Genomic DNA, 22,860 nt, shown 5'->3' with positions numbered 1-22,860 from the left:
TCCAAGATCAGAAATGTTTAGAGAGCTGTAGGCCTATAGACCTAATTAACCACTGTAGACTGGGTAGTTTAGCGGACCCCACTGTTTCTGGAACTTTTACAGTTTTATCTGACTTTCTCAAAATAGTCAAATGAATAATTCAACCAACGGTTTGTCAGCTTGCAGTTTGATGTCTTGTAAAACCTAAGGAGTTTTTCCTAGCCAGCTTTATCTGAAAATAACTTCGGGTAGGCTATTAAAGACCTTTGCCCTTGAAAATAAAATAAAATACTTTATCCAGGGACAGCAGTAGGCTATCACAGCACGGCTAGTCCTAGGAGTCATAGCCTATGGGGCGACCTCAAAGCCTACCATACCCGGGAGCAAGGGGGAGGAGATAGAGGTGACAGCGAGCTGGTTATGTATCCGGCTTAATGGCTACACTTTATCCACAGCGGGACTGTATCATGCATACACTAGGATTTTTTTTCCTAGACTGTTTGCTGAAATTAGTTCTACGACAACGGATCCAGTGCGACAGGTCATAAAATAATATGCAGCTGAAGACTTCACAGTGAATGTATCGGGCAAGCAATAAGGTCGGTTGATATGGCATAACTGTTCAGATATCAGTAGGCTAGTGCGGCGGCCAAACGCGAGAAGAGCTGTGCCCTCGCAATATAAATCAAAACACTCGAGAGAGCCATCGACTTCAAAAGCATTTTGCCGCTCAGAAATACAATTATTGAAGCAACGATCCGAAGGCAGCACGTCGGGGAGGGAGTCATATTCTGATTCGGACCAATACAGAAAGCACACGCCAGAAGCGGGGAGGACACACACATCAATTTGTCTTGCTTGACGCACGTTCTGATTTCTTGCAGATATCCAGAACACGGAATAAGGCAACAAAACACAATAATAATGTGGAACAATTCTCGACGTGTAGGCTACAACCAGGACCCAACACACTGATTTCCCCTTGATCCGACCGACCGGGCCGCAGAACGGGACGCCTCACCACCCGAATGTAAATTTAGCTTATCCATCCCTTTTCTTTTTTACTCTCCCTTTTATTACCTCAACACCCAAGTCTTCTTCGTTCTCACCATCCTGCTCCGAGGTTAGGCAAGAAACTCAATATGTCTGTAATAAATGTTGTGTCTGTCGCAAACAGTCACGCTTTAGTTTATACAGGCCTGAATAATCTGTCACCCTTAGCAAGCATGCATTGTCTGTAAAAACTGAAAATAGGCTATCCCTTGCATGTGTTCATACTAGGCAAACCGCGTGCCCACAACCTTCAATCACTCTTGTGCATGAAACGACTCCAGGTAAAAAAAAATGTATTGAATGCAAATATAAGCGAGCTCGCAGTCACACACAAATAGTTACATTGATTTGTCCAGTTTGTAGTCTACACTGGACTACAGTAGGCAACATATGACAAAGGTTAGCCTATGCAGATTTGGAGCCGTTCCAAAGACCGGCACAAGCCATTTTCAAAATAATGTGTTGTTGAGTTGACTTAATGGGTCGTGATAACTGCTATTTAGTGCAACACAGACTTGTCCCCGTTTTAATTTTTTAATAGAGGAGGACCGTGTTACTTACTCGCATTGCGTATTTTGATAATTGAGTCTGAGACACGTTGTTGCACGGGCTTGCCAGCTAGGTTTTGAGTGAAGTGAGCCTGTATATAACAACGTCAAGATATGCTTGGCATCATAGGGGACGGGGTTATGGAGGGGGACTATTTTTGTTTTCTTTTTTATTCCACCCTGTAAATTGTTGGTCGCCTACAGTTAGGAGGTGTAGCCTATGTACTGCTGTGCTGACCAAAAAAATTCAGCTAGCCAAGATAAATCTGCAAGTATTTATATTATGTCCAGATAGGCCTTTAGCCCGTCAATCAAAACCGTTTGTTGGTTGTTGGATGAACCTGTTGTTATATTGTGATGGTGCATCACCTAACCCCTATTGTCCAACATAGACTAGGATGAAACAATGGGCCCCGCCCCAACAACATCCTCCTCCACCCCACCCCTCATCAATTCTCATCTGTACTGTAGGTACTCCCCTTTGTCAACTGTCACCCCATCTCCCTCTCTCTCTCTCTCTCTCTAATTCCCTCTCTCCCAGCTGTACTCTGTCTAAATCTCCTGCTTTTCTAATCCTTTTCTAAATCTATTTTGGTTTCAGCCACCTTTCCCTCTCCACCTATTCATCCTGTCTCTCCAGTCCCACTGAGTACATGCATTTACCTAGAGAGCAATGACAGTGGAAAACCTAAATTGATTCATTCCCCACCGGAGTCATGTAGCACAACTGGTACAGCCAGCGATACATGACACCTACAGTGTAGTCAATGGATTTGTCAGCATTTGTGAGATTAGAGTGTAGTGTAGGGCTGTCTACACACTTGAGTGGATACGATTTTGATCATGTTTTAAAGGCTGCATGATGACACTGAATAAATGTGACATTCGTAGAAACTATATGCTGACAGTTGAACAGTTTTATGTGCATATAACTCATTTATTGTACATTTACTGAACTCTTAATCAAAGTGTGTGAAATAGATGTAATTAATATTTTTTTCTCTTTGCCCCCCCCCCCCCATCTTCTGTTTGTTCTCTCTCTGTCTCTCTGTCTGTCTTTGTGTGTGTGTAGACCCAGAAGCCACCAGGCCTCTGCTGGTTATGAGCAGGGGGTTGGGAGGGAGGTGTGGGGAGTTAACAAACATACCACCCACAGCTTTATCGTAGCCTTCTCTTTCCTGATGCATCTATTTTATTAACATTAACCGTAACCACTAGCAAGTCCATTTTCATTCCCCAAATATCCCCAAAACTAGCCTACTAATAACAAATACAGCATTTTACTACATACTGCATTAGCAAAACACTAGCATAACATTACTACTAGCATAACATAACTAGGATAACACTACTAGAATTCTGTACTAGTGTTCTATTGACAGTACTTACACGCTGCCACTCATTCTAACGATATAGCTATCAATACCTTCAAACATCTAGCAGCAAATGATAATTGGAAACTGCTACCATAGCTTTGAGAGTACCCTGCATAGATCAGTCATTCAACCTTTCCCACTTGTCAAGTGGTTTGAGGGCAGTGGTGAGGTACCTGTTGAGACACACACACACACACACACACCCACACACTCAGGGACCATGCTGAGCATCCTGGCTGCTGGCTCCATCTTCTTCCCGGGCCTGTTCCTGCTGTCTAAGAGATGCCTGAAACACAACCCAGGCCTGGCCTTGAGCGAGGGAGAGGCCACCATTGTGTCTGCCAGGTACACACACACACTTACAAGTCAGATACACATACACACAAGTCAGATGAGTCAATGTGAGGACTATGCAGACCTATCATACCTTATCTTATGCTATTCTGCTTTGCTTGACATTTTATACTATTCTGCTATGGTTTACATTGTTGAATGTCAATACTTTTTTTCTATGGAGTTATGGGTATAAATATGTACATTGAAACCCCACTCTCTGCCCTCTCTCTCCCCACTAGGCTGGTGTCATCCATCCAAGCCATCATGGCTTCCTCAGCTGGCTACATCATCGCATCCTCCTGTGAGGACATCGTCGAGGATCAGTAATTACAAAATAATGATAATGCAGTAGTAGTTGCTGTAAAGTTGTGTGTGTGTATGTATGTTTGCAGGCACCTGCACAGATGTGCTCTGTACAGGAAGAGCCTATGCCTCTTTGCCCTTCCAGTCTCTAAAGTGCCCTTTTGTTTTGGGTATACAGTTTTTGTCATTGTTGTTCTGAACCAATTGCCCGCAAGTCGTTGTTAAATATGTGTAATTTAATTAGCCATTAAGATGTTGCCATCAATTGCTTTTATGTAACTAAATAATCAGTCATTGCTCAACGAGTCATTAACCGCAGTTACAAATATTTTTTTGTTTGAGCACATGCCCCCCAAAAAGTCTGTGCATGGCCCTGTGTGTGTGTGTGACTGTGTGCGTCGAAGAGGTGTGTCTAAAATATTTTGGTCCTTAACTACACAGCAAATTTTCCAGTGTTAAATCAACACTACCTAGGTTTCCATCCAATTGGCGACAGATTTTCATGCAAATATTCTAAAATCTGCATAAAGAAAATCTGCATATTTTCCCACCAGCGGTGGGTTCCCACTAAATGACCTTGTTGCAGATAAAAGTCATTGTGTGATGACGTAGTGCACACAATGTGCTTTTTCACTTAAGTTTTCATGTACCAAATAAAAGTCTAAAGTTCAATGTTTTTCCATCGTATTTTAAACTCTGCGGATAGTTTTGTCACAAACTACTCTGGTCTTGGCATGTGCGCTCTAGCCAACAGCTTGCAGATACAGTGTGGGTAGGCTAGTCTACATGATGAGATTATTATTGATAATAAATGTAATAAATATTTTTATTTGTCAAATGGTGTTGTGTCACCAGAATAAGACCCACAATATTTATTGGAAAGCAGCATCAAAATCACCATGCACTTTCACCACCCTGTGAAGTTAATCATAATTTACTTAATCTGAAGCTTAATTAACTGCATGTTTTCCCGAGTCATAGTGGGAGGACCGCACACCATATCATCTCGTGACTCCAAGTTTACTTTGATATGATGGTTATTATATAAATATTTGCGCATAAAGGCATTTCCACCACACTTTCTCAAATAATTAATTTTACCAACACAAAAAAATCACACCATGTCCAACGAACAAATTATCTGTTGGCATTTATAAAATTGTACCTAAACTACCTATTTCCATCACAGCTATCTTGATTTTTTTTATTTTATACGGTATGACTTTACTTGCCAAAAACAACTCATTGAAAGCCACACCCCCACTAAGCCACTCCTCCAATATAATTTCCCAGTGTGTCTTGCTTTTTCGAGTAAATTGTGGAGTTTACCACCCATGACTGTATTTGTTGGTGACAGAGACATGGTTGTTGAATTTGTTCATTTTTAGTCCTGTGGACCACCAAATGAGTTCCTACTGTAGACAAATGTTATCATTAAAATTAAGCTCTTTAGGGCAATACATTTAATATATCATAAAGCCTTAGTTTGATGGCCAAGTTTTACCCTACCACGGTGGTGTTAGAAACCTCCTGGTTTACAGGCCACATCAGGCCTGCAAGTCACATTCTGCTGACTTGCAAAGTGATGTATGATTCCTATTGGAATTCAGCCAGTTAGGACATCCACCAGTTGGAATTTTTATTCACCCGCATCTGCATTCAGAATGACTGTTAGGGTTAGTAACATTGTGAGGAGACTACCTAAAGCAGGGGTTCCCAAACTTTATTGGTCCGTGACCCCATTTTGATATAAAAAATGTTTCGTAACCCCACCATGTAAAAAAGTGCCGTAATCAACAAACAATGTTTTTACTTTTTTAATTGGAGCTATGACGGCTTGTCAAACATTGTTTTAGACTGATTTGTAATACTATTTCAGTCAGAAGTATGGTTTGAAATACATCAGAAAGGATTTGGGAAGTTCAGGATTTAGGAAAACATCAGGCAATAATTGTGTATGATTTTTTGTGTAGAAAAGAACCATAATTGATCATGTTATTTTTTTTTCTTCACCAGTCTGATTTATTGCCTGGTCCTGTCCACTCTGTTCTGAGGGAAACAGAAGACAGGTGTGTTTCTGAAAGTCTTATATTTTCAGGGGTCATAATATTTTGTGGCTTCTAATGTTTAAAAGTTAGAGCAACATTTTTTGGAAGAAAACGGAAACTTACACCCGCATTTAGTGGCTACCGGAGGTCACTCGCGTAACCCCGGTTCTATGAACCAAGCGCAATTTTTTTCCCCAGAGTTTCTTTCGCGACCAAAACCATTTTGAACTGGAACAACCATTTCAGTAAATGGTGCAATAAATCTGATTGGATTAGTTTAGAATTTATCTTTGTGTAGCATGAGATTAATCAGTCAATGTACATGCAAAAATACAGATATTAAAAACAATCCTAAAAAGGTTTACCTGGTAGTAGAGCATGCTGGGAAATCTGATAATGGTGGGGGTGGTTTTGATGGGAATGTTTTACTCTCCACAGAGTAAAACTGACACAATCACACTCACACTCAACACTTGTTATTAACCCCCACATTGGGGTTATTTTACACCACTAAGTGTTAATTTCAATCTTACAGAGTTAATTTAACTCCTGAATCAACACTAGAAATGTGACATTGAAAAATCAACACAAGTTAACACTGGCCAATTTGCTGTGTATGTTTAACTTTCGATCCAAATAAAGTATTCAAGTGTGTGTGCGTAATAATCTGTCATTCTCTCCCTGCTCACCTTGTCCCTGTTAACCTAATTAGTATTTCAACCCAATTAACCTCTATTTGTCCCAAAGCCAGCAGCACTATTTTAGTATCTGTAATGCAGTCACACAGAAGCCATAAACCTAGACTGCAGCATGCTCCTATGGATCTGTAGGAGTAGCTACTCAAACATGTCTCCACTGGTTTTACAACTGCAACTTTGTTAACAGTGGACTACATAAAACTAAAATGCACACTGAAAGTGGAAGGTTTGTTTTGGGTTGGAGGAGGAGAGGAAGAAAGGAAGATACTTTAGACTAGTGAGATGCTGTGAGTCAGACACTGTTGTCTTAAGATAACTCGCAATGTGACACAGCTGCACCTCTTCCCCCTCCCTCTCCTCTTCCCCCTCGTCTCTCCATCAATTAGGAGGCGGGGGAGAAAAAGGGAGAGGAAAAATGGAGAGGGGGAGAGATACTGCCAGCCACCGACTCCCTCCCTCCCCCTTGGCCTCATTTGCCAGTCAAAGTCGGGAGGCGCTCGTGCCGGCCCATTTGAATACCAAATCATGAACCTGTCCAAATCACGCACGTGCCCCAGAGCAGTGCATCCTGGCCAGTCACTTAACCCCCTGACGTCTAGGCTAGAGCCTCACATACAGGATGCATCGCACTGAAATAGGCAATAGCGTATTTATATGGTAGTCACATAGGCAGCTACAGTGTACATGTAGGTACACATTGTTACATAGAACTTAAACTATTACACCTCTTTCTCTCTCTCGCTCTCTCCTTTCTCACTTTCTGTCTCTCACCCCCACACCCTCTCTTCCCCCCCTTGCGCCACACCTCTCCAGACACTGGCTTACCAGTACCTACATCCTGTTTGCGGTGCCCTACTTTGTGTACGACATCTACGCCATGTTCCTGTGCTACTGGCACAAGCTGCAGGTTAAAGGGCATGAGGAAGAGGGCGGCAGGCCAAAGCCAATGGGCTCGGCAGTGGCCAGCTACCTGCGCAGAGAGTTCCTCATGGTGCTGCACCACGTCGTCATGGTGACCATCTGCTTCCCCGTCTCCGTGGTAACTATTGCTGTAACTATGGTGGCTCTAGTGGACTCTTTTATTAGTCTACCGTGCCACGGTCTGTCTTATGTCTAAAGGGGGGGGAAAGCTCATGATAAATGATGCACATGTACACACACACTAACCCTTGGCTTCTGATCCCTAAAATTGTCCCTAACGGGCTGCCATCTGCAGACTAGACATTCCTGCTCCAATCCCCATCTGCCTCCTGTTGCTACTGGCAGCCAATGTTAACATCCCTTCTATGGACATGTGTTTTTACGGGGAGATAAGGTGTGCGTGTTTGTGAGCTTTTTTTTCAATGATCTGTCTAAATACTTTATCAGCCATATCATGGCCCTCCATCTCATCTCTCTCTACTCTCTCTCTCTCAGTTCTGGAGGCAGGGAAAGGGGGATTACTTCCAGGGTGTCATGTTCATGGCTGAACTCAGCACTCCGTCCGTCTGCCTGGGAAAAATCCTCATCCAGGTAATACTCCTCTCCTCCTCTCTTTTAACCCCTCTTCTCCCTCTTTCTTTTGTCCTTTTGCTGTCTCGTTCTCAATCTTTCTCTCCCTCTCTCCTTCCCTCGCTCTTTCTTTCTCTTTCCTCCTGCTTTCTCTCTCTACACCTCTTCTTCCTTCTACCTTTCTTCCTCAGTCTCTTACTCTCCTTGCAGCAGTCTAAGAACTTGAGTCTTTCTGATTCTGAAGTGCTCACTTACTAGCTTTCATGTTAACATTCTTGTCTCCTGTGATTTTGGGTTAACATTTACCCAAGTTCTCTTTCTCGGTCCTTCACCCTGCTCTCGTTTTCCCCTCCCTTGCTGCTGCCCTCTCTATCTCTCTTTGTCCCCCTCAGTTCAAGAAGCAGCACACTCTTCTTCATAAAGTGAATGGCGCTCTCATGCTGGTCACTTTCTTCATCTGTCGAGTTCTGCTCTTCCCCTACCTCTACTACGCCTACAGCAGGTAACATACTGAACACTGTCTGTCTGTCTGTCTGTCTGTCTGTCTGTCTGTCTGTCTGTCGTCTGTCTGTCTCTCTTTCTGCTGTCTGTCTCTGTCTGTCTGCCTGCCTGCCAGCTTGCCTCTCTGTCTGTCTGTCTCTCTTTCTGCCTGTTTGTCTCTCTCTGTCTAGCTGTGTCTTTCTGTCTGTGTGCTTGTCTGTCTGTCCCCAACTTCATCCATGCATTTTTTTTTTATATCACGTTCTTAAGATCTACGATGGTAGGTTACAAGTTTAAGTTTGCAGGCTTCTGGCCTAGCTACTAAGCTAGCAGATAGAATATTGCTTATTTATGAATGATATTATCTCATTGTTTGATTGAAAAATATCTTGCTTGTATGAAGCTATCTAGCTACTCAGCACCATGTCACCATTTTTTTTGTTATCTAGTTCTATCAACCCTGATTTCACATGTGGAAAATCACACGTGAAATTATGTAAAAACACGTGTTTTTGGAACATGAGTCGTTATGTTTCACACAGTGCTTTTAACATGGAGTATGTCAAGTTTGTAAGTTGAAAACACTGAGTGTACAAAACATTAGGAACACCTTCCTAATATTAAGTTGTCCCCCCCTTTTGTCCTCAGAACAGACTAAATTTGTTGGGGCATGGACTCTGCATGGTGTCAAAAGCGTTCCACAGGGATGCTGGTCCATGTTGACTCCAATGCTTCCCACAGTTGTCAAGTTGGCTGGATGTCCTTTGGATGGTGGACCATTCTTGATACACGGAAAATTTTTATGCGTGACAAATCCAGCAGCATTGCAGTTCTTGACACACTCAAACCGGTGTGCTTGGTACCTAATATCATACCCCGTTCAAAGGCACTTAAATCTTTTTTCGTGCCCATTCACCCTCTGAATGGCACACACACACACAGTGGCGTCGGACGGACTGGTTGTGGCGGCGTCGGACGGGCCAGTTCTATGTCTCAATTGTCTCAAGGCTTAAAAATCCTTCTTTAACCGGTCTCCTCCTCTTCATCTACAGTAAGTGAAGTGGATTTAACAAGTGACATAAGAGCAGGTGTCCCTACTGTTTTGTACACCCGGTGTACAGGACTACGTTGTGTATGTTTATTGATACAGTAATTATTATTCAACGTGTCCTAACCTGGGATTTGAACTCACAACCTCTTGGTTCACGACATTCCGATCTTTCTGCTACGTCATTATGTCGGTGTCAATAACTGATTTCACCTGTATTTCTACACTTTGGACATTAAAGTGAATCTCAGCTTTGTTAAAAATACACTTAAGAAAAACTATTATATTTATCATTGTTATTCAGGAATGACATTAAAACTAAATAATATTTCCCACCAACATTAGACAACTATACAGAAAAACCTCCAATTACTGATATAAGTAAATTAAATCAATGATGAGAGAATAGCCAGATTAAATGATAACTAAAATAGCAGTGCAGATGGCACTCTAGCTAAGTGCAGAGATGTTGGCATGAAGGATCGGGAGACAGACGCAGGAATGCGTAATAGTTTTTTTTATTAATCACAAATTACAGCGCAACAGGAACGCAGTGCAGGTCGATCAGGACCCGATGCAGCTGCCGAAGTTGTCGTCGTCGGATGGGCCTGTTGCCGCTGCCGAAGTTGCGGCAGACGGACCAGTAGCGTCGGACGGACTGGTTGTGGGGCGTCGGACGGGGCAGTTGCAGCTGCCGAATTTCTGGTGGCGCCAGACGGACCAGTCGCAGCGTCGTCGGACGGGCCATTCCCACTGTCTCCCTTAATGGTAGATTATTCTGTCACGTTGGTATAAAGAGATTCGGGAGACAGGCACAGGATTGCGTAATAAGGGTTTATATTAAGCCCAAATTACGGGGTGCCATGTAAAGGCACAGGGACGAAGACCAAACAAACACGTAACAAAACACAGGGTAGAAACCCAAAACAAAAGAGTGAGGAGTACTTAGAATAAAGTGCACAATGATTAACACATGGGACGAGACCCGTAATCATCTGCGCAATCCACAAGGGCACGAAAGCCCAAAACACACAGCACAGGGACTCACACTCACCAACGGACATTGTAACAATAATTGACTGCCCAATTGAACCAAAGGGCACATATATACAAATACAATCAGTGGGAATAGGGGCCAGGTGTGCGCAATGAAAGTTCCGGAGGGATCCGTGACAGATGTACTTTATTATAGGTAATTAATGGGTAGGGAAGTGCAGACTGGCGCAGCAGATAAATCAGTGTACCTCAAATCCAGAGGTTGTGAGTTTAAATCCTAGGTGGGGTCATATTTTAGCAGAACAGTGTACCACTTACTTTAAAACCACTAGGGCTGTCCCCGACTAAAAAAAATCTTGGTCGACCAAGAGTTGTCTGTTCTTTCGACCAATCGATTGGTCTAAATTTTAAATCTTGTGTTCTTCCATATATAGATGCATTCTGTGTTTTAATCAAGTCAACTATTTTCACTGAGCTTGTCTGATGCTTTAAGCACACTGTTTGAGTCATTTTGTTATTAATTATTTAGAGGGAGTCCGACCAGCAATTGATTTGATTTTGCCGGGCTTAGACTTGCTGTGCTGTGTTTAAAAAATAAAATAGACAGCGAGTGACTGTGACTAGCACCCGTTGTCTCTCTCCTCCCTGCTGCAGAGACCACCACAGTGTATATCATGCTGTCCGTGTTGCTGAAGCTGCAACATAATTACAGCCATTTCTGACTGAAAGGTTCATTTACCGAATTCCATAATTTGTTTAGGAAAAACATTCCCTATTACCTCAAACCTTGCTCTCTTACCTGACACATGTATGCATGTGACCAACAGAGCCTGACCTATAGCATACCATAATCACATCAATAAATTGGTTATAACAAACTCCAAACATGTAACCGCAAAATGGATGCAGAGGACCTGACAAATAAGCTCGAAAGGGGAGAATGTTTAGGCTATTGGTTGCTCATAAGGTAAAGGGGAAGTCAGATGTGTGGAATAAATGTGACTAGATGTGGAGAAATACTGGAGATCAAGAACAATAAGGTAAGGAGCAAGCGCTGCGTGCATATTATGCGTGCCAAACAGGTGCTGTTAGATTACAATATTCTTTTTTTGACTCTTTGGAACAATGTAAAGAAGACTAAATACATTATAAGCGTACCAGAGAGATTTTTGTTAATCCTTTACAGCAAATACTAAAAACAGTCACATTCATTCATGAATGCAATTTCTGAAATGGAATGGTTTATTTATTGTTTAAGCTAATTATTCAAGGCTTGCTTTATTTTATTTTAAATCTAAAATGCATTTCAAATCATGAATGACTCATGCTCTGTGATGACATGAATGAATGCATGAATGAATGAATGAATGAATGAATGATACAGTAGCCTAGATAAGTTTTGAAATATAGGCCTAAGTAAGTTACGGTATGAAGACTAAACAGGATGCGCTCTTTGGCATACAGCTCAATGGGGGTTATTCAAGGCTGCTATACTAAGCATACCAATAGTAATGACAAAACAGCCGAATTTGTGAATTTATCGCGTGAGGTTTCGTGCTCACGGAATCAGTAGGCTATTAAACACTCAAACAGGCAACAGAAGTAGGATCTGTCTTATTTCTGTAGATGTATATTGATGACTTGGTAAGGCACATTTAACAGTTAGGCTATTGATTATAGACTTAATTAAGTTGGGGTTTCCTCACTTTTCTTAGACAATTAAGGCAAGGTCTGTTTTCTGCTACTGCTTCCACCGCATTGTTCTCAACGGGGTGGCATGTAGCCTAGTGATTAGAGTGTTGGACTAGTAACCGAAAGGTTGCAAGATCGAATCCCTGAGCTGACAAGGTAAAAATCTGTCGTTCTGCCCCTGAACAAGACAGTTAACCCACTGTTCCTTGGACATCATTGAAAATAAGAATTAGTTCTTAACTGACTTGCCTAGTTAAATATAGGTGAAATAAAATAAATAAATAAAAAATTGTTCTCAACACCAATATGCTGGTAAACTTGGCTATTATGCACATATCAACGTGGTCTAGGAAAAGAGGCCAATTCAACAGCGCACTGTGTTTCAGAACCGCGGGCAGCGACCACTATCCAATGCGGGAGGAAGCACATTTGTTATAAAATAATCTCATTTTTATTAGAGTTGCACCATTGTTCTTATGTAATATAACCATATACAATTTCAGTAGCACATGTCAGAGTGATGGACTCGTAGGCCTCCACAATGGATTAGTCCACTCAGACAGGCGCGAATCAGACAGGTGTCTTGTACACCATGATATATAAATCTTTTTTTTTTTGCTACTGCTTGACTAAAGAGATCTCGGTAGACCAACAGCCTATCGACCAAACAATCGATCAGTCGACTAAATGGGGTCAGCCCTAAAAACCACCATTCCATTTCATTACTTTACTTATAATAGTTTGATGGTTTGGGACAATCTGGGACCATCACGTGATGTCCTGACAACTGGTAAAACAAATGCCTTATAAACACCTTAACATGGTCCTTTACGGAAAAACAACTTGAATTTCACATGATCTTATGTAAAGTTAATGTGACAACATGTAAAGGAACGTGATAACATGAAACATATTTTACAACATGTGAGCACACGTGAAAACATGATCTTGTGAAATAAATGTGAAACATGGGGATACAAATATGAAACTATGCACATGACAACATGTCAGCACATGTGAAATCATGATCTCATGTGAAGTGTTCCAAAAACATATTTGCAAATGATTTCACATGTGAATTAATCCAAAAACACGTTTTCACATGTTGTCACGTGTAGTTTCATGTTATCACATGTTGCTTCACATGTTATCACATCAATTTAACATAAAAGGATGTGATCACAATGTGAAATTCTTGTTTTTTTCCATAAGGGAAGCATTCTTCCTTGATTATTGTATTAAATCAGATTGTTCAGTTTAAAGTCATTAGCCATAAACCAAAATCCTTGACAGTAGCTAGCTTGTGACAAGGTGTCTTATTTTAGAACTTGTTCAAATGAACAAGTTTGCGCTAAGTAAGTTTAAAAAATCTGGGTAAGCTTGTTAGCTAGCAACATTAAGCAAACATTAACCCTAATTTCCCCCCTACACCTCACCTCCTCGTGTTGCAGGTATGCCTCCATCCCCCTCTACACAGTGCCCCTTGTGGCTCCCTGGCAGTGCAACGTGGGGGCCTTCTGCCTCATGGCCCCACAGGTCTACTGGTTCACCCTCATCTGCAGGGGCGCCTTCCGCCTCTTCACCGGGGCCTCGCGCTCCCGGCCCCCGGCCACCCTCAACAAGCCTGATGGGGGCTGCTGCCCCGGCCAGGGAGCCCCTTTACCTCCCCCGGCCAACGGCTACAGTCCCGTCCCCCACCAGACAGACAGAGAGACCGACACACACTGAGAAAGAGGGAGGGAGAGATGGAGAGGAAGAAGGATCACTGTGGGGACGGGGACAGCCAGACCAGGCTGGGAAGACAGGTCTGTCAAGGGAATCTATTGTACTGTATTGCAATGACACTATAACCTAGGAGAGAGAAGAGAGGGAGAGAGAAATTGTTTCTCATCCTCTCTCCCTCCCTCTAGTGCCCCTTCAGAGTTACATGGACCTCTGGAAGAAGAGAGAGAGAGACTGAAAGAGGAGAGGGTAAAGAAAGAAAGAAATGGATAAGGGAGAGAGATAGAAGCATAGACAGGAGAAAGACTTGTGAAATGGCAAGTATTTAAATATTACGTGTCTGTACACACTGATTTCAAACTGAATGGGGGGAAAATGAATGAATTGAAAGCAAAAGGATGATAGGGTGAGAGAACACATTGAAGATCAATAGTGATAGAGGGATGCAGAGTTAAAAGGACAGATAAAAAGTATTCTTCTCTTGAAAGAGAAATGCAACTGCTGTTCTAGATTAGGGAAGGATACAAAATGAATATATAACGTATAGAAATATGTAGTAAATGATTATTTGGTGACCAGTTGATTTTGGTGACTGCAAAAAGGGGGATGAAGACAATACCAGTATTTCAACTTGAGATCCTTGTACTGTGTTATTTGTAATTCATAATGATCCACTCTGGATCGATTGAGTGAGTCTTGTCTTGGGAAAGGACAGAGGAACACGCACCGGCGCCTCTGGTATTGCTTCGTTCTGCCTTCTCTCCACTCTGAAATTCTCTCCCTCTCTCACTTTTCTCCTGTTAGAAAACTAATGTGGGAGGACAGGAAGGGGGTTTACCGCAAAATGTGACAAGTTTATAATAGTAGATGAGTAAATGTCATTTTAGGTTTTTCTCATTCAAAGCATTTATTTATTTATTAATGTTGATATTTTTTTATGTATTGTGACTTCTTAGTATTGGTAGACATTTTTATTCCTCTTGTACTCACTCCCCACTTCAATCAAAAGAGGAGAGAAAGAGAGATGGAATGTTGGAGAGATTAATAGAGGGAGAGAGGGGGGGGGGTAGTAGACTCAAATGGGACAATGATGCAGCTGTGCTGTCCCAGTCACCCACCCAAGTTGAGTAATGCTGGCAGGCAGTCTTCAGTACACGACTGGGTAGGTCTGTGCAGCTTACCAGATCTTTACGATGCCTGGAGAGCTGTTTAATGTCTCAGAAACCCCATCAACATGGTATAATGATCAGGAACACTGCCATCGTCACCGTGGTTCTGTAATGTTAGGGAAGGCTGTTGTGGAATTAGGTCTCCTGCAGGCTAAACAGGGTAACCACATTTTAGAATCTACAGGCGCTCTACAGGCGCTCTACAGGCGCTCTACAGGCGCTCTACAGGCGCTCTACAGGCGCTCTACAGGCGCTCTACAGTCTGCTGATGTAAGGGATTCCTAGATGACCTAATGCAGGATTATGAAGGTTTTAGACAGAGTAAGTTGTTGCAGTGTGTTCAACCGTATGGGGGGAATTTGACATAGATTGCACTGGCAACTGTGGTACTCTTTATTCATTGAGGGATTTGTGCGATAGGGCCGAAGAAGAAACATATTGACAATGCACTGAGAGAAGGGACTGATGAGGTTGGATTGGGTGGTTGTGGTGGGGAAGTAATTTTCACATTTTTCAACCACTATTTAGTTGTAGTTTTTTGTGTGTTTGTTTTACTTGTGATTTTAATTATGTTTTGGTGTCGTTTACTCATGTTGACACAGTGTGCAATGGCACTAATGTAGCTATCTACTGTATCTAAGGTTGCGTCATAAATGCCATTTGGGACGAAGCCTAAGTCAAGAGGGTTGAAATGTGGTCCTTGAAACTCAATCCCAAGGTGAGCGGACCTTGAACACTTGACCACTGCCTTGGGTTGTAACTTGGAGCCTTGGGTTGTGACTCTACTAGCCTGGTCTCAGATCTCTCCCGGTTCATAGAAGAAAAGTGAACACAGAGGGACTACTGTATAATATGCTGGACTATACTTACTGCATCAGGCTGTTTTCTGCTGAATAGCTGCATGATGGGAATGAGAGAATGGCTTTTTGACAATTGGCCGATATTAACCTGGGAACACTGTAACACTTAACTTAGAGTTACTATTTACAATGGTCAGTTATGGTACTATTTAAAATGGCTTATTGAGGACTTGTTAATCGCCGCACCCAGAACCAAATCAGCTGCTCGATTTTAACATTTTGAAATGTTTTGTTATGATAGATATTTATTTTTTCATTCTTGCTTTATAACTGATTTAAAGGCACTGATTAAAGGTACATTGATTGGGAAATTGTATGATCAACATTATTTTCCATGCCAAAAAGTAGACCTAAGCGTCCGACAAGGGATATCAACTGTAGAGTTGATCGTACAAATCAAATGTCATTCCCAAAAAATGAATTATGTTCACAAATGTCAGTTCAAATCCAAATTGTATTTGTCACATGCGCCCAATACAACAGGTGTAGATCTTACAGTGAAATGCTTACTTACAAGCCCTTAAATAACAATGCAGTTTTAAGAATAATACCTAAAGAAAAATAAGAAATAAAAGTAACATCATTAAAGAGCAGCAGTAAAATAACAATAGCGAGGCTATATACAGGGGGTACCTGTACAGTATCAATGTGCGGGGGCACCCTTTAGTCGAGGTAATTGAGGTAATATATACATCTTGGTAGATGTAAGATTAAGGGGGTCTATTCAATCTGCATCACGGAAGTTCAGCTTTTCAGCGTTATTGAAATTTAAAGGCAATGTTCCCGCTTTATCAGAGACTGCATTGACGGTAAACGCTGCATATTTCGACTCAATCGGAAATTGCCTATACATTTCTATAGCGGAATCTGTAACGCTTCAGCTTTACAGATTGAATAGAGCCCTATGATTATTTTTATGCGTATTCAACACCAGAGCAATTTTTTTCTGTTCCTCATCTGACAAAGAGGTCACTGAAACTGCCACAAAATATAAATTTGCACTCGATTACAAAGTTTAGTTCGAGAAGATACTCTTTGAGTGAGTGAGATAGGTGTTGGAGTTAAGACAAGTTGGTGATGATTTAAGCCAAAAATGTGATATCTTCTTCTAGTGTTTACTTTTGCAACTGACCCCCTCTAGTCCATTATAAATTATGCCTTCATGTTAAACCCAATGAGCAAAAAAATATGTCTTTTGACCAATTTTGCTCACTAGGTAGTGTTACCTCCCAAAAGAAAACATTATCCATTTTACCAGTTCCTACAGTTCGGTATGTCCTGTCATGGAAAGTATTACAAACAAATCGACTGCATCTTCCATATTGTTTGTTTGTTTTATACATTTATTTTAATGTGTCTCTGTTATTTATTGAAATGGTTTGAATGTACATACGAATACATATATAAATTATATATTTCCTGTACATATGGGCTTGTGTTCTGTCTGTTGACTGCTGCCTGACTAACCGTGGGCTCTGTATCTGAAATGGCACCCTGTTCCCTACATAGTGCACTACTTTTGACCAGGGTATGGTTAAAGTAGTACACTACAGTATATAGGGAACACTGGGGTGCCGTTTCGGACGCAGACCTGTTCTGTTTGCTGACATACTCTGCTCTCGTCTTCTGCTCTGACTACCAACATGACATCATGATTCTAACGTTCTAGCACCACTGCACTGCTTTTCAAAATAAGCACCAAGAACTTTGAGTGAAGTTTTCCTTTACATGCAACAGATTGACCAATAAAATCCTCCCCATTGTTTGTGCATAAAGAAGATTCCTGGTTGAGTCTATTTATTTCATTCAAGAATCACTATACTTTGAACAATGATGTCACTTTAAATGGTATGCATTGATCAATTCTCTCAAGACTGCTGTTGGATATCCTTCTTACAGTCCTTGGCCCACATTCATAGAGTATGAGTGCTGATCTAGGATCAGGCCCCCCATGTCCATGGAATCGTATTCATTATGATCTAAAAAGCTAAACTGATCAGAGATCAGCACTGTTTCTCTGAGACGCTTTATGAGTATGTACCCAGGCCTCTGCAATTCTGTTTCTGAAGGGTCAAAGTAGGACTACTGCTGGTTGTGAAATACTGCCAATCCTGTCTGAAATGCATGTCATGTCTGTACCTCAATTTAGAAAATAATGATTTCATTTTTAAACTTGACTGGGATTCTATAAATGAAAAACATATACTGTATTATATTTATAATATATATCTTTCTTAGTTGACATAGACTAATTCCTTTTAGCTATGATAACACATTAGTTTGTAGAGAATTGTGTACGGTGCCAATAGAAAGTCTACACCCCCTTGAACTTCTTTCACATTTTGCTGACTTAAAATCCAATCTAAAAAGGATTCAATTAGATTTTCTTCTACAAATCTACACAACCTACACATTTTCAAAGGGAAAGAAAGTTATAGACATTTTCCAAATTAAGAAAAAATATATAATTGGATAAGTCTCCATCCCCCTGAGTTAATACTTGGTGGAAGCACCTTTGGCAGCCATTACAGCTGTGAATCATTTTCATTAAGATTTGACCAACTTTGCACAACTCTTAGGGCATTATATATCAATAGTTTTTGTCAAATTTGCTCAGGCTCAGTAAATTTGGTTGGGGATCATTGATGGATAGTGATATTTAAACCTCGCTGATTTTTTTAAGCAGGACTGAGACTAGACCACTCAGGAACACTTAACACCTCTTGGAAAGCATTTCTCGTGTGTCTTTGGCATTGCATTTTGTGTAATTGTCTCGCTGAAAAATAAACCTCTATCCCAGGGTTAGGTTTTCAGAAGACTGAGGGAGTTTTCCTCTAACGTTTTACCTGGGCTTTGCTCCTTTCATATTTATTTTGATCCTGACAGTTGTAAGTAACAGCAAACTTTCCAGGACATAGATATATCTTATATGGGCAGAAACTTAAATTCTTGTTAATATAACGGCACTGTCCACTTTACAGTAAAATAAATGCCATGCTATTGTTTGAGGAGAGTGCACAACAACAAAAAACTTATCACAGAAACTGGTTTGATACATTCACCTCTGAACGTAAATAATGTACTTACATTCAGTAATCTTGCTCTGATTTGTCATCCTGAGAGTCCCAGAGATAAAATGTAGCATAGTTTTGTTTGATGAAATCCATTTTTATATTCAAATGTAGGAACTGGGTTCCTACATAATCTAAATTATGCCTAAGCTGTAATATTATATTATGGCTTTCTTTTTGCAGTACTGTTTAAACTAGATGATAGGAACACAGTGGTCAATTTTCAGCAAGTTGCAACCATGAAATACAGTTATAAACAGTTTTCCATAAACAAGGTCTAAATCATGTTTGATGCACTCTAAGTACAGTACTGCAAAGATTACGAAAAAAATGTAATAGAAAACGCAGGTTTTTTTGTTTGTATTATATTTTACCAGATCTAATGTGTTATATTCTCCTACATTAATTTCACATTTCCACAAACTTCAAAGTGTTTCCTTTCAAATGGTATCAATAATATGCATATCCTTGCTTCAGGTCCTGAGCTACAGGCAGATTTGGGTAAGTCATTTTAGGCGAAAATTGAAAAAAAAGGTACGATCCTCAAGTGATAATGCCCTCGAAGCCGGTGTTTGTTGGATATATTGGCACGGGTGTTGTTAGGCCCCAGACGAAGTCGAGGGCCGGCAAACCGTGCCAATATATCCAACAAACACCGGCTTCAAGGGTATTATCACTTTTATACAACAGGTTACCAACATATTCAAATAATGATCGACATATTTTAATTAAAAACGTTATTTTGATTAATGTATTCGTACTATTTCATCCTTCCACAAGATATAGTCCCGACACAAATCTAGGGTTGCTAGAGAAGTGACCCAGTTGTTCGTTCTTTTTATTCTGTATCTATAGACGCGACCCAGTCGTTCATTCTAAATGTTCCATTGCCATACTGACCGTTCTTATCCCTTACTTGCTAGTTATCCAAATAACAGCAAAGTAGCTGAATTTGTTTAAGCTGTTTTCAAGTGACATTTATTTGGATACATCCATAACAATGAGATAATAAGCCACAATTTCGCCTGGAATCGAACATGTGCTCTCTCGTTAGGACACTGTTGTTCAGAGGAGCTAGCCAACAACACAGCTAACACAATAACTTAGAACTGAAGCTGGAAAGCAAAAGTATCCAACTGTCATACTTGAGTAAAAGTAAAAATACCTGAATAGAAAATGACAAAAGTAAAAGTCATTCAGTAAAATTCTACTTGAGTAAGTCTAAAAATATTTGGTTTAAAATATACTTAAGTATCAAAGTAAATGTATAAATCATTTAAAATTCCTTATTTTAAGCAAACCAGATGGCACCATTTTCTTATTACCTTTATAGGCAAGTCAGGTAAGAACAAATTCTTATTTACAATGACGGCCTTACACCTGCCAAACCCAGACGACACTGGGCCAATTTTGGACCGCCCTATGGGACTCCCAATCACAGGAGTCCCATAGCCTAAATTCGAACCATGGTGTCTGTAGCGACGCCTCTAGCACTGAGATGCAGTGCCTTAGACCGTTGCACCACTCGAGAGCCCCAAAGAAAGCCATGGGCACACTCCAAAATTCAGACATAATTTACAAACGAAACATGTGCATTTAGTGAGTCTACCAGATCAGAGGCAGTAGGGATGACCAGGGATGTTCGGTTGATAAGTGTGTGAATTGGACTATTTTCCTGTCCTGCTAAGCATTCAAAATGTAACGAGTACTTTTGGGTGTCAAGGAAAATGTATGGAGTAAAAAGTACAATATTTTCTTAATTAATGTGGTGAAGTAAAAGTAAAAGTAGTCCAACATATGTATAGTAAAGTACAGATACTCCAAAAAACTACTTAAGTGGTACTTTAAAGTATTTTTACGTAAATACTTTACACCACTGCTGGAAAGACTGCAAACTAAACTCAGCAAAAGAAGAAACGTCCTCTCACTGTCAACTGCGTTTATTTTCAGCAAACTTAACGTGTAAATATTTGTATGAACATAACAAGATTCAACAACTGAGACATAAACTGAACAAGTTCCACAGACATGTGACTAACAGAAATAGAATGTGTCCCTGAACAATGGGGGGGGGGGTCAAAATCAAAAGTAACAGTCAGTATTTGGTGTGGCCACCAGCTGCATTAAGTACTGCAGTGCATCTCCTCATGGACTGCACCAGATTTGCCAGTTCTTGTTGTGAGATGTTACCCCACTCTTCACCAAGGCACCTGCAAGTTCCCAGACATTTCTCGGGGAGATGGCCCTAGCCCTCACTCTCCGATCCAACAGGTCCCAGACGTGCTCAATGGGATTGAGATCCGGGCTCTTCATTGGCCATGGCAGAACACTGACATTCCTGTCTTGCAGGAAATCACGCACAGAACGAGCAGTATGGCTGGTGGCATTGTCATGCTGGAGGGTCATGTCAGGATGAGCCTGCAGGAAGGGTACCACATGAGGGAGAAGGATGTCTTCCCTGTAACGCACAGCATTGAGATTGCCTGCAATGACAACAAGCTCAGTTCGATGATGTGACACCGCCCCAGACCATGACAGACCCTCCACCTCCAAATCGATCCAGAATACAGACCTCGGTGTAACGCTCATTCCTTCGACGATAAACGCGAATCCGACCATCACCCCTGCTGAGACAAAACCGCGACACGTCAGTGAAGAGCACTTTTTGCCAGTCCTGTCTGGTCCAGCGATGGTGGGTTTGTGCCCATAGGCGACGTTGTTGCCGGTGATGTTTGGTGAGGACCTGCCTTACAACAGGCTTACAAGCCCTCAGTCCAGCCTCTCTCAGCCTATTGCGGACATTCTGAGCACTGATGGAGGGATTGTGCGTTCCTGGTGTAACTCGGGAAGTTGTTGTTGCCATCCTGTACCTGTCCTGCAGGTGTGATGTTCGGGTATATACTGATCCTGTGCAGGTGTTGTTACACGTGGTCTGCCACTGCGAGGACGATCAGCTGTCCATCCTGTCTCCCTGTAGAGCTGTCTTATGCGTCTCACAGTACGGACATTGCAATTTATTGCCCTGGCCACATCTGCAGTCCTCATGCCTCCTTGTAGCATGCCTAAGGCAAGTTCATGCAGATGAGCAGGGACTCTGGGCATCTTCCTTTTGGTGTTTTTCAGAGTCAGTAGAAAGGCCTCTTTAGGGTCCTAAGTTTTCATAACTGTGACCTTAATTGTCTACCGTCTGTAAGCTGTTAGTGTCTTAACGACCATTCCACAGGTCCATGTTCATTAATTGTTTATGGTTCATTGAACAAGCATGGAAAACAGTGTTTAAACCCTTTACAATGAAGATCTGTGAAGTTATTTGGATTTTTACAAATTATCTTTGAAAGACAGGGTCCTGAAAAAGGGACGTATCTTTTTTTGCTGAGTTTAGCTGCACTTTGTTTTACCTTTTTCCAATTGACATTTGTATATATCCATAAAAAGTATGCCAGTTGATTCATGATTTCGACTGGCTGAGAAACGCTGCCTGCCTCGCTCTCTCTCGTCCCGACCCCTACACATTCATTACTATGGGACAGTTAGAGATCGAATTTGAATATTGAAACAAATTAGTTAGTCTAAAAGAAATGTGAGATAATGTATAGATGCTGTTTATGATGGAGATCAAATTTATAACTTCCCTGCCTGGGCTGATGAGGCAGTCAGATGGAAAATAGTAAATAGGACATTTTAATGTCATAGATTTAGCAGGTGGTAATTTGTGGAATAGACACCATCACACAATTATATACAGTGCTGTGAAAAAGCATTTGCCCCCTTCCTGATTTCTGATTTTTTTTGCACATTTGTCACACTTAAAATGTTTCAGATCAAACAAATGTAAATATTACACAAAGATAACCCAAGTAAACACAAAATGCAGTTAAGTGATGATTTTATTTAAGGGAAAAAAGCTATCCGAACCCTATGTGAAAAAGTAATTGCCCCCTAAACCTAATAACTGGTTGTGGCACCCTCAGCAGCAACAACTGCAATCAA

The 22,860-nt window shown here is 41.2% G+C and overlaps 1 protein-coding gene across 4 annotated transcripts; it reads left to right on the top strand.

Annotated features, from left to right (window-relative positions):
- The first annotated feature begins 304 nt into the window (after positions 1–304).
- LOC106583943 (ceramide synthase) lies at positions 305–17,579 on the top strand. Of its 4 annotated transcripts, XM_014168642.2 has the most exons (8): positions 340–578; positions 864–1,009; positions 2,653–3,301; positions 3,532–3,615; positions 7,155–7,380; positions 7,758–7,853; positions 8,225–8,334; positions 13,500–17,579. In XM_014168642.2, the coding sequence occupies exons 3-8, from the start codon at positions 3,027–3,029 to the stop codon at positions 13,774–13,776; spliced, it is 1,068 nt and encodes a 355-aa protein (XP_014024117.1). In that variant the 5' UTR covers positions 340–578; positions 864–1,009; positions 2,653–3,026; the 3' UTR covers positions 13,777–17,579. The 4 variants fall into 4 exon arrangements, with proteins under 4 accessions (XP_014024119.1, XP_014024117.1, XP_014024118.1 ...); XM_014168644.2 differs by lacking the exon at positions 864–1,009 and having other exon boundaries at positions 305–578; XM_014168643.2 differs by having other exon boundaries at positions 341–1,102.
- The last annotated feature ends 5,281 nt before the right edge of the window (positions 17,580–22,860 follow it).

The sequence above is a fragment of the Salmo salar genome, chromosome ssa23 (assembly GCF_905237065.1).
Source record: "Salmo salar chromosome ssa23, Ssal_v3.1, whole genome shotgun sequence".
Lineage (NCBI taxonomy): Eukaryota > Metazoa > Chordata > Actinopteri > Salmoniformes > Salmonidae > Salmo > Salmo salar.
Note: the sequence above shows the minus strand (reverse complement) of the source record. Positions and strands in the feature narration are given on the sequence as shown.

Bases quoted from the DNA above. Each gene is read 5' to 3' on its own strand.
- LOC106583943 (XM_014168644.2), top strand. From the start codon at position 3,027: ATGATAATTGGAAACTGCTACCATAGCTTTGAGAGTACCCTGCATAGA. The intron at 3,616-7,154 runs GTAATTACAAAA...ACACCTCTCCAG, and splicing joins GAGGACATCGTCGAGGATCA to ACACTGGCTTACCAGTACCT. The intron at 8,335-13,499 runs GTAACATACTGA...CTCGTGTTGCAG, and splicing joins CTCTACTACGCCTACAGCAG to GTATGCCTCCATCCCCCTCT.